The sequence below is a fragment of the Eschrichtius robustus genome, chromosome 2, assembly GCF_028021215.1.
Source record: "Eschrichtius robustus isolate mEscRob2 chromosome 2, mEscRob2.pri, whole genome shotgun sequence".
Classification (NCBI taxonomy): Eukaryota; Metazoa; Chordata; class Mammalia; order Artiodactyla; family Eschrichtiidae; genus Eschrichtius; species Eschrichtius robustus.
This window is the reverse complement of record NC_090825.1, coordinates 83355191-83367262: the sequence shown is the minus strand read 5'-3', so window position 1 is coordinate 83367262 and position 12072 is coordinate 83355191. Positions and strand designations below refer to the sequence as shown.

Below are 12072 nucleotides of genomic sequence, written 5' to 3'. Positions count from 1 at the left end.
TCAACTGATGGGAACATACTGTGTAGCACGGGGAACTCTACCTAATGCACTCTGATAACCTAAATGGGAGGGAAGTCCAATAGGGAGGGGATATCTGTATGTGTATGGCTGATTCATTTTGTTGTGCAGTGGAGGCTAACACAACATTGTAAAGCAACCATACTCCAATAAAAATTAATTAAAAAAAAAAAGTCATATGATAATCCAAGACTTTGAAAATTTTACCAAAAGTAACAATAAATGTTTATAAGCCTCTTTTCTGAGGTTTAACAAAAAAACTAAAAATCACATGTGATTAAGAAAATGTGTTCTTTTTGCTGTGATTTAAATGGCTTAAATATTATACAGCAGGCATAATCGTGACAAAATAAAATATTTTCTTTTGTCGGCATATACTGACATAGAAAACACTGCTAAAGTATTGAAATAAGATTTAGAACATTATACACAATGTGGGAGGTTTATTATAAAGTTGATGAAAGTACAGATGTTTCTAACATATCTCAGCTTAGAGCATTTGAGTATTTGTTAAATTGTTTCAATAAAATACACAAAGACCTTTTTATATACCTCTGAAGAAAAGAGAATTAACGTTTGTAAAGGAAAAGTTATTTCTTTAATTTTAAAAATGTGTCTTATGGAAAACTAAAATTGTGACCACTAATGGAATGTCTGGTTTGATGGGGAGAAAAAAAGGCTCTTGGGGTAAGGATATATAGGTAGCATCTCACAAATGGATTCACTGGATCAGTTCTAGGCAACCTCTTCAAACAAGTTGAAGCCTTTTCCAAAAGTCAGTCATTTTTAAAACCATTAATTATGACCTCAGATTGAGGCTGACCCAAATGATACCTATTTTCTGGGATTTCTTTTAGATTACTTTTGAATTAAAAGGAGGTGGCCTAACATATATACAATGGAATACTACTCAGACATAAAAAGAAACGAAGTTGAGTTATTTGTAGTGAGGTGGATGGGCCTAGAGTCTGTCATACAGAGTGAAGTCAGCAAGAGAAAAACATACCATATGCTAACACATACATATGGAATCTAAAAAAAAAAAAAAGGTTATGAAGAACCTAGGGACAGGATAGGAATAATGACACAGATGTAGAGAATGGACTTGAGGACACGGGGAGGGGGAAGGGTAAGCTGGGATGAAGTGAGAGAGTGGCACAGACTAATATATACTACCAAATGTAAAATAGATAGCTAGTGGGAAGCAGCCGCATAGCACAGGGAGATCAGCTCGGTGCTTTGTGACCACCTAGAGGGGTGGGATAGGGAGGGTGGGAGGGAGACGCAAGAGGGAGGGGATATGGGGATATATGTATACATATAGCTGATTCACATTTTTATACAGCAGAAACTAACACACCATTGTAAAGCAATTATACTCCAATAAAGATGTTTAAAAAAAAAAAAAAGGAGGCGGCCTTAATTAGTATATTAGGTAGGAATTGTATTCCACTGCGAGTAACAGAGAACCCTTCTCTTCCCTCCAATATATAAACTCCAATAGGAGTTTATTTTATACTTAGGGAAGAGAAGGCCAGGCTCTCCAGGGTTGGAAGGGTAACTCTGAATGTCATTGGGAACCCATGCTTCTAGCATTCTGTTCCACCATCTTTGAGATGTGACTCTCAATCTTATGCTTACAATATGGCATGCCACAAATTCTACATTTCTGGCAGAAAGAAAGGGGAGGTTAATGGGCAAAAAAAGCTAGAACTAGCTGAGTCTGCCCAACAACTTTCACTTAAATCTTTTTGGCCAGTACTGTATCACTACCCCACTACTATATCACTACTATCTGACTACCCCGACTAAAAATAATAAGAAAAAATAGTTTGAGGTGTAAATAAGGTAGGAAAAATAAGTTAACAGGCTTATTCTTAGAAGTTTTCTAAACTCATTTTGACTTATTAGGCCCTGCCCATAATAAATATAACAACAAAAATAATAGTAACATTAAGAGTTATAAAGTGCTTACTACTTGCCAAGCACTGTTTTAAGTGCCTTATAAACATTTATTCATTTAATCCTCAAGAGAGTCGTGGGTAAGATTTTCCTCATTTTACAGATGAAGAAACTGAGTGCACAGAGGTTTGGTGATTTGGCCAAGGTCATGTAGCTGTCAAGTGGATTATGTTAACTGTGTTTGAGAAACTGTCTACTGAATTAAAATGTTATCTGAACTCAGAGTTAGTGTTAAATTCTGTTCTTCCATTTCCTTGCTGTATGTGTGTGTCTGGCAAGGCACTTAACCTCCCAGAGCTTCAACCTCCCAGAGCTTCAGCTTCTTATCTTTAAAATGGGGTTAATAATATCTCATAAGATTTTTGTCAGGTATAATGACTGTAATGTAAAGCATCAGCACATAGTAAGGACTCAATAAATGGTAATTACTCTTTTAAACAAAATATGTGTGTTTTCATAAAGACTGGCTATGGTCAAGGAAAAGGCAAGATTCAAATTCTTTTGCAACCTTTCAATCCAGGGAAAAATAAAATACAGATTTTAAAATCAGCTTTGTTTTTTGTATGTTTTTCAGATCAATGTAGAACTGTGTGAATTGTTTGGTACAAAGCAAATTGTAATTTCTCATGCCTCCCAAACTATTAATCCAACTGTAAGTACACCTAGCACAATCAAAACATTTCTTTCCAAACACTGTGCTGACTACCCAAACAACTGGGATGATCACCTAGCAGCTGTTTCATTTGCCTTCAATGTTACTCACTTGGTATGTACCTTTTTATAATCTGTACTTGTGAATTATGACTATTTCTTGGCTACATAAATGTTTTATTACAAATTGTTGTTTATTTTTCTTAATAGGAACCTACTAAAAATACACCGTATTTTCAAATGTTTAATCGAAATCTTTACATGCCTGAGACTTCAGATATTCTTCGTGAAGTGGATGGTAATAATACAAGTATGTTTGCCAGAATTCTAGGTGCAATTAAAGAAGCTGATAAAATAATGGAGAATAAGACAACTTCAGCGGGCCAGGTGATTCTATCTAATAGAAAAAAACTCTATAATCTAAAAATCTATAAAGTGATTTTTTTTTTAAATTTCAGCACACACTCACATACATATGATATACCCTTAAACCAAATTTTTTCTATTGAATTCTGCATGTTTTTATTAAACAGTATGTTTATTAGCTATGAAAGTCTGAGAGACATTAATAGGAAAACTATGTGTTTTGGAATCAAGGTAGAGCTGAATTCAAATCCCTGGTCTTGCTTTCTAGTTGTTTAACTTGGGCATATTACTTTATCTCATATTACTTTATTTTCTTTATAAAGTTGAGGTAATAATACTGACTTTGAAATATTGTTTTAAAAAATTAAGTGGGATTCTTGCCTAGCTTTCAGTAGCATCTCAATAAGTAATCTTTTTATTATAATGTTATCTGTATATACCTTCAAGAAACTCTAGCTCTTTCATCCCTTTGTTCTTTTTTTTTTGTTTTTACACTTGCAGATGGAGAACAACAGTTTTGATGAACTAAATAAAAACAAAATCATTGTTAAAAAGAAACCAAAGCAATTAAATCCATTTCATCTAAAAGTGGGTCATGAAGTTTTAAGACAAAGGAAAAACTGGTGGAAGGATGGTCGTTTCCAATCTGAATGGGTTGGTCCTTGTGTCATAGACTATATTACAGAAAATGGATGTGCTGTTCTGAGAGACAACACTGGGACTAGACTTAAAAGACCCATCAAAATGTCCCACCTCAAGCCCTATGTAAGAGAATCCAGTGAACAAGGTAAATATCTGTCACTTCTCCACATTTTTACTTTCTTTGAATGAAGAGAGAAGTTAAAAATATAAGAAATCTCCCCCGCCCCGCACCCCTCCTTTGGTTAGTTTTTCTTTTCCCTTCTCATTTTTATAAAATTTTGTACAGTATTGGAGCCCAGGTAGTCTTTTTTATTAGCATGTGTCTTCTGGAACTGTCAGGTTTGTAAGAGATTTTATTTTGATTTCTAGTGTACTTTTCACACACTTTCCCACAGTTCATGTGGGAGACACTGAACGTGTTTCACAGAAGGAAGAATTATATCTTCATTATTTTCACTTTCAGAATATTTTGTCACTTTTAGCATGAAATGATAGTAACTAAGATAAATAATGCCAAAAACAAACATACTGTCTGGAATTCTGTTGTGAGATAAATATATTAGGGGACATTTAAAAATGTGATTAATTTTTAATGTTGCATCTTAGTCACAGTCATGGTGGATGCAGGGGAGGGTGAGAGTGGGAGATACTCAGAATGCTATAAAGTGCCATTATAAGAAGAGGTAATAGCACACTGGACAAGGTAATACTTGCCTCAAAATGTGATTACGAATAGTCAAGATATCCTGATCTTCTCTAACCCTTTCTTTCATAGACTGGAGCTAAATGACATGGCTTTCAGATTAAATCCCACTTTATTGAGACTTTTATTTTGTCCTATTGTATGTGCTCCCTAGAGTTTCTTTGGGGTGGATAACTTAGAGGGAGTGAATTGGTACCTTAGCTAGTTAATTTTGTTTTTTCTATAAAGAAAGATAAAGCATCAATATTATTTGAATCTGAGTAGCAATTAAGGAAGATACAATTTAGTACATTTTTAAACAATATAAACAACTGAGTTATTTAACAGGCGTAAGTAAATAATAATTACAAAAATGATGATCATAGATAACCCTCTTTCTTAGGATATGAAGCCCTTGGGGCTGCTTTGTAATAGCTCAACTCTGTTTCTGATCTGGGTCACAACTCTCATGTTAAAAGCTCTGAGTACCCTCCTTTCTGCTTATGGCAGAACCAGTTGCTCTAGTAGTAAACTTAGCTTGGACTGTTGCAATTCAGAAAGCTCACAGTACCTTCATTCTCATTGTTAGAAGATAAGCACTTTTATTCCTTGTGCCTCTTCTTAGTTCTAAGCTGCCCTTTATGATTTCTCCCTTCTGCAAGTTAAGTAGGAACAAAAGATTATACAGGTGCATGTTGTCCTTTCTTCTTCTTTTGATTTTCCCCTTAATCTTTGGCTTTCAGGACTTGCTCCCTTCTAATGTGTTAACCTTCCTTAATTAATACAAAATCTGTGCTTAAAATGTTGCTGTATCAGGATCTGTTTCAACATTTTGCAATTTGCTCTTGCCGAAGAATTTCTTAAGGAGACCTAACATTTTGCTACTGCTGAATATTTCAGAATCCAATTGAGTAGAACAATTTCTAAACAGAGGCAGTACAATTTTTGCCTCATGCTTGAATTCTCTGCAGATTATTCTTCCAGTAATACAAAGGAAATTGCAGTATTAGTACTAGTGTATACATATAAGGAACCTGAGATTGATGGGTAAAATTGTTTTTTCTTATTAATCAAAGGAAGTACTAATCTAGCTATCCTAGAGTCTGGTTCTTGTTTACTCTTTGGTCCGTTTTTGTCTGTTTCTCTTATTTGTAGAAAATTCAAAATAAATGTGATTTCTATCACATATTTTCCTGAAAATCTTCACCTCAAAAGCTGATTTTAAAGAGTCTTTGAACTGAATTTAAACCAAACAAAATGTCTTTGAATAGTCATCCCATTCTTTTGACATAAATTTGAACAAGGTATAGCCAAAATAACTATGAATTTGTCTGCATTGTTGCTCTTACCAGCATTGAGATTTCATAGCTGTCTTAAAGCTCACTGTACAAAGCAGATATGCTTCCGTTGCGAACTTCTTATCCATTCTTATCTAGAACATAATGTTGAGGGAGCACATTCAGTACTAGTTTGACATTGCTATTTTAAGCAGGCCTATTTGCCCTTTTGTCTAGTTCAGTGCCAGGCACCTTTTCAAGACCGAGTATTTTAACAAGACTTTTTTTTTTTTTTTAAAGATTTATTTATTTTATTGATTGATTGATTGATTGCTATGTTGGGTCTTCGTTTCTGTGCGAGGGCTTTCTCTAGTTGCGGCAAGCGGGGGCCACTCTTCACCACGGTGCGCAGGCCTCTCACTATCGCGGCCTCTCTTCTTGCGGAGCACATGCTCCAGAAGCGCAGGCTCAGTAGTTGTGGCTCACGGGCCTAGTTGCTCCGCGGCATGTGGGATCTTCCCAGACCAGGGCTCGAACCCGTGTCCCCTGCATTAACAGGTAGATTCTCAACCACTGCGCCACCAGGGAAGCCCCAACAAGACATTTTTTGACATACCATAGTGTCTCTTCATAATCGTAATGTTTCCCTTTGAAAGGAAAAATGTTATTGACCCATTATTCTATCTGACATAGATTTTGAGTAGTGTTGTTTGTTTTGAGTGGGAATTATTGTGATCAGTTTGTGTCTGCCTCCCCTAAAGGCTTTGGTCTGATTGCCCTTCACAGTTTGTGAAATGGTTTTTATTCTTTTATAAGTTTCCTATTGCTGCCATAACAATTTACCACAAATTTAGTGGCTTAGAACAACACAAGTTTATTATCTTACAGTTCTGTACTTAGAAATCCAATGTAGGTCTCATTGGGCTAAAATTGAGGCATTGGCAGGGCTGTGTTCCTTTCTGAAGGCTCAAGAAGATGGTGTTTCTATGCATTTTCCACCTTCTAGAGGCTGTTCACATTGCTTGGCTGTGGTCCTCTTCCTCTATCTTAAAAGCCAGCAGTGGGGGTAGAGTTCTTCTCACATTACATCACTCCATCCTCCTATTCTTCCTTCCCCTTCCACATTTAAGGACTCTTATCCTTGGGCCCATCCTGATAATCCAGGATAATCTCCCTGGTTCAAGGTTGGTTGATTAGCAACCATAATTCTATCACTACCCTAATTCTCCTTTGCCATGTAAGGTAACGTAATCACAAGTTTCATGAATTAGTACATGGCTATCTTTAGGGGTCCATTATTCTGCCTACCACAATTATGGTCTGCACTCGCAAAACAAAATAAAGCTTAGTCCCTGTATTAGTATCAAGCCCATGAGCTTGACTTTATTATTAATACACAGTCATCAGTTGGTATCCACAAGGGATCAGTTCCAGGAGCCCTGTGGATACCAAAATCCCCTCGTGCTCAGGCCCCTTACGTAAAATGGCATAGTACAGTACCCCCAACCTTTATCCCCTACCCCACCCGCACATCCATGGATCCGAACCCTGGAATATGGAGAGCCAACTGTAGTTTTAGCAAAGCACCTCCCTTTGGCCTCTAATTATGTAATCTCACAATTAAAAGTCATTCAGTTCTCTGTGTTAGTATTGGTTATCTGTTATGACAATTACGTGGTATGTATCAAATTGTAGTTATTTGTTATTTTATCATGAGAAAAGATGTAGTAGTATGGCAACACATTGTAATAGTTTTAAGATATCAGGCCATGTATAGGATTAGTCAAGATACCTCACTTCACAATAAGAAAATTAATTATTCTGAAACCTTGTACTTTTCTTTCTATTTGAAAAAATAAATTAATCCAAATCACTCAGACTTTTCTGAGGCTTTGGTTTTAACTTATTTTTCTCCTTAGGGAAATTTTAATACTCTTAATCTCATTTTTTTTCTCTTTAAAACTAAATAAGAAAAAGTATGTCAAAACTGCTGATAACACCTTCCTGAAATGTCTTGAAAATACCTCTGCTTCTAAGAAACTAAAAACTTAAGTATTCAGTCCAGACAAAACTGAAATAATGCTCTCATCAAACATGTCATAATAGTAACTAAATCAATAGAATGAGAAAATTAAAATAATTAAATTCTATCGTGTAATGTGACTGAGTAGAAAAGTCCTTTAATATGGTTTTGTTTATCTCTCTGTCTTTTTATCTTGGATGCAAAAACTTATCTTGTTCTTTTCTATATCCCTAACTCAGGATTGTTCTAGATCAGTACTGTCCAATGAATATATAATGCAAAAACTATGTAATATATAATTTAAAATTTTCTAGTAGCCATGTTTAAAAAGTAGGTGAAAAAAATTTTAATAATATATTTTATAGTTACCCAATATATCTAAGATAGCATTATTTCAACATGTATGTAAGGCCTCAAAAATCTCCTTCTGGTAAGTCTTTGGTAATCTTTTTTTGAAGTTAAAGAGCATTTCTGTTGGGTCCACTAGATTTAGAACATAGTAGGAATTGAAACATATTTGACCTTTATGAATGAATGAGAATTTTGTTTTTTCCTACACAAAGAAGGCTTGAAATCTCGAGAGTAGTTTTCCATTGCATATAGAGTGATTTGTGTAGAATTTGCTGAGTATAATCTTTATTCTCTACAGTTTTATCACACTAAGTTACTTTAAAGTTTATTTAAAAGAAAGTGTGTGTGTGTGTGTGTGTGTGTGTGTGTATGTATATATATTCAGATATATATTGGTTACTTTCATATAGAAGCTGTCCTCTTACAAACAGGTGAGGTTGGTAAAGTCCATTTGTTTCTAAGTCTACTGTAATTAGGAGGTGCTTATGCTCAAGGTCTTTGAATGCATTTGCAGGAAATCAAAGTGATAACTTCTAAGAGCTTTACATCTATCCATAGTCTCCCTGTTGATACATGTTTACTGGACATATTTTACTACAATAGACCTGCTTTCTGTATGGAAAAAAATTTTTTGAGACAGAAAACTTCCTTCATCAAAGATCTCTGCAAAGATCCAATTTGGAAATACTTTAAATGCTATATTGTAGCTGCTGTCACTAATACATTGCAGCAGTGTACCCTGAACCTATGAAATTCTTCATGGCTTATTAGAAAAATTTCATCAGCAACATTTTTACCATACCTAACCTTTTTAAGTTCTCTTTTAAATTACAACCTATCTTTCTCTAGTATTAACAAGCTAATAGCAGACTTTGATGTTGAAACTCTAGCACACATTCTAAAAGTGTTTCAATTTCACTGATCATTTTTTCTTCTTTCCTGCTACTCTTGGGCATAGCACTTCTCATGGGTTGCATGATTTTTTTATCTCTCAGAATTGTTCTCTTGTTCAGCAGTTCATCCCCTACTAACATACAAAAATCATTTTCTTATCACCTTCAATTACCCATACTTTTATTTCCATCATAAGTATGTGTATCTTCTTAACAGCATTTTCAATCTAATTACTACTTTTGCATTAATAAGAATTGGTGAGGTTAAACTTAGAAAGCCTCTCAAAACTAAAATACCAAGTACACTTTGCCTAATGAAGAAGTAAATGGGCAAAACTAAATGTCCAGGGCTTCCCTGGTGGCGCAGTGGTTGAGAGTCTGCCTGCTAATGCAGGGGACGCGGGTTCGAGCCCTGGTCTTGGAGGATCCCACATGCCGCGGAGCAACTGCGCCTGTGAGCCACAACTACTGAGCCTGCGCGTCTGGAGCCTGTGCTCCGCAATAAGAGAGGCCACGACGGTGAGAGGCCCGCGCACCGCGATGAAGAGTGGCCCCCGCTTGCCGCAACTAGAGAAAGCCCTAGAAAAGAAGACCCAACATAGCAATCAATCAATAAATCAATAAATAAATCTTTAAAAAAAAATTTTTTGAAAAAAAAAAACAAAAAACAAAAAGACTAAATGTCCATACAAGCCCAAGTCTACTTATGCCATCTGTTGGGAGAGAACATAGCTTTGTTTGATCTTTTTTTTTTTTAATATTCTTTTTTTTTTTTTAAGTTTATTTATTTATTTATTTATTTTGGCTGCGTTGGGTCTTCGTTGCTGTGTGGGGGCTTTCTTTTAGTTGCGGTGAGCGGGGGCTACTCTTTGTTGCAGTGCGCGGGCTGCTCATTGCAGTGGCTTCTCTTGTTGTGGAGCACGGGCTCTAGGTGCGCGTAGTTGTGGCCCACAGGCTCTAGAGTGCAGGCTCAGTAGTTATGGCACACGGGCTTAGTTGCTCCGCAGCATGTGGGATCTTCCCGGACCAGGGCTCGAACCCATGTCCCCTGCATTGGCAGGCAGATTCTTAACCACTGCGCCACCAGGGAAGTCCCGTTTGATCTTTTGATGTTTGTAAATTTAAAGTTCATAAATGTGTAACTTATAGGGTTAGAATAGATTCAGTTAGCTTTTCACATATTAGTATGAGGATGGGTAGGGTGGAATCATGTTCTGGGATATATTAGCAAATTTATCTGCTCTGAGAAACTTTCATTGATCTCTAATCTAAACGGGTAATTAATGTTCCTTTTGCTATTTCTTGAACTTAAAATTTGAGGATTCTTTAAGGTATTAAAATCTTTAAGAGAATCTGTTAAAGTTTTAGGAGAAAATCCAGAAAGAGAAGGCAGGGGTCCAGTAAGTTAATCAGCTGTGGTGGAATAGTTCCTTGTTGTAATGAATTAAAATATTATGTAGGGAGAAATTCTTTTATATAATTAACCTTTATTTATAAAGATGCTGCTGCTTTGCCATGTGTTTTTCATTTTAAGCATTTTTTTCCTGATAGTGATGATAAATTTGCTCAAAATAGAATGAAATGCTGACAAGGAAGATTCCTTGTCACATTTTAGTATGGATTTAGCTACACCTTAAAAGGTCATGAGCATTTTAATATTAAATTAGACTTAAGTAAGCTAAGCTTTTTAGTCTAATTCGTTGTAGCCTGCCTACTTTCACATTCCTATTATATAAACCTGATGCTAGGAACTTAATCTTCATTTTAGTTTATCATTTCATATTGTGACAATTTAATATTATTGCCCTAATATGGATTCTATAAAGACCGGGGAATTATCTAAAGTTGTAAATGTAAGGACTTAACAATTCCATTTGTTAAAATATCTTTCATGACCCCGTTAATTCACCCAGAAATGCTTTGCAGAAGTATATTAAGAATATCATCAACATCAAAAATATAGTTTTATAACTTTTGTTTTTAATCTATACCATGATTCTCACCCCCTCACCCACACCTACCACCCCCTCCACCCACACCTACCAAACATAGGTCAAGAGAATACTCTGTAATGGCCAAATGGGAAAAGAATCCAAAAAAGAGTGGATATATGTGTATGTATAACAGATTCACTTTGCTGTACACCTGAAACTAACACAACATTGTAAATCAACTATACCCCAATAAAAAATTTTTTTAATCCTGTAAAAAAAAATCCCTATATATTATTCCTTTTTTTTTAATTGGAAAAAAAAAAGTTTGGCTCTTTTAAAACCCTTGATCTTTCCTGAATTCTGTATGTATGAACTGTCAAATTCATATATCATTTTATTCATTCTTTGACATATCTGTTTAGGAGATACGAGAACCCACCAGAAATTAATCTTAATAGTTAATTTGTATTACTTGGGATTTTGTTCCTCATTTAACAGTATTTAATTTTAAAGTAATTTAATTATAATTCTAAAAGGCAAACTTATGTTTCTTCTTTCAGACAGTCTTTATCTCTTACAAGGTTCAGTAGTGGCAGATCATGACTACATTGGAATGCCTGAAATTTCAGTTGGAGCATACCAAGCAAATATTCTGGTAGAAGATGCAACTATTGGAGTAGTCGACAGTGAATTACTGACATCAAGCAAGGATCGTGAACTGTTAGAATATAGAAATGCCAAAATTTCTCCCTTGATAGACGATCATAGTACTCTTGAAAAGCAGACTTTTAGTCTCTTGGACTCTTCAAACCAAGTCCTTGAGTACTTAAGTTAGTGAACACCAAAATTCATTTAAAGTGCTTGTTTAGAAAGTATATCTCCTTGAATCTTGTTATCTTTTCCATTCAAAAAGGTTACTTAGAAAAAGTATCTTGGCAAACTCTTAATGACTAAATCCTGAAGATTTATTTTATATCTATTTATCTAAAGTTGTGCCTCATTTGATATATATATATATATATATATATATAAATAAAAAGGCAAAGGAAGTATATTACATAGATGTCATTTTTTTCTTCTAAAAAGAGAACAAAGCATGCTTGCTTCTTAGGAAGTAAACTAAATTCTAGCTCGAAACTCTCAAAACTTTGTTTGATATTGGTACCATGTTTTCAGTTTTAATTTTTTTTTAATATTCCCCCCTTTTAAAAAATAAGTTTGAACTACCTAGAATTGTGTTAATAAATATTTATTAAATGTGATAAATGAAACC

At 35.0% G+C, this 12072-nt stretch overlaps 1 protein-coding gene across 1 annotated transcript in view; it reads left to right on the top strand.

The window, feature by feature from the left end:
- Window positions 1-11811, top strand: part of GIN1 (gypsy retrotransposon integrase 1) — a 29062-nt gene extending 17251 nt beyond the window's left edge. Inside the window, exons 5-8 of the mRNA XM_068534015.1 lie at window positions 2555-2746; window positions 2842-3018; window positions 3499-3784; window positions 11360-11811. Of these exons, the coding sequence (XP_068390116.1) occupies window positions 2555-2746; window positions 2842-3018; window positions 3499-3784; window positions 11360-11634 (930 nt within the window). The 3' untranslated portion in view covers window positions 11635-11811. The remainder of the gene's footprint in view (window positions 1-2554; window positions 2747-2841; window positions 3019-3498; window positions 3785-11359) is intronic.
- Window positions 11812-12072: the final 261 nt, after the last annotated feature.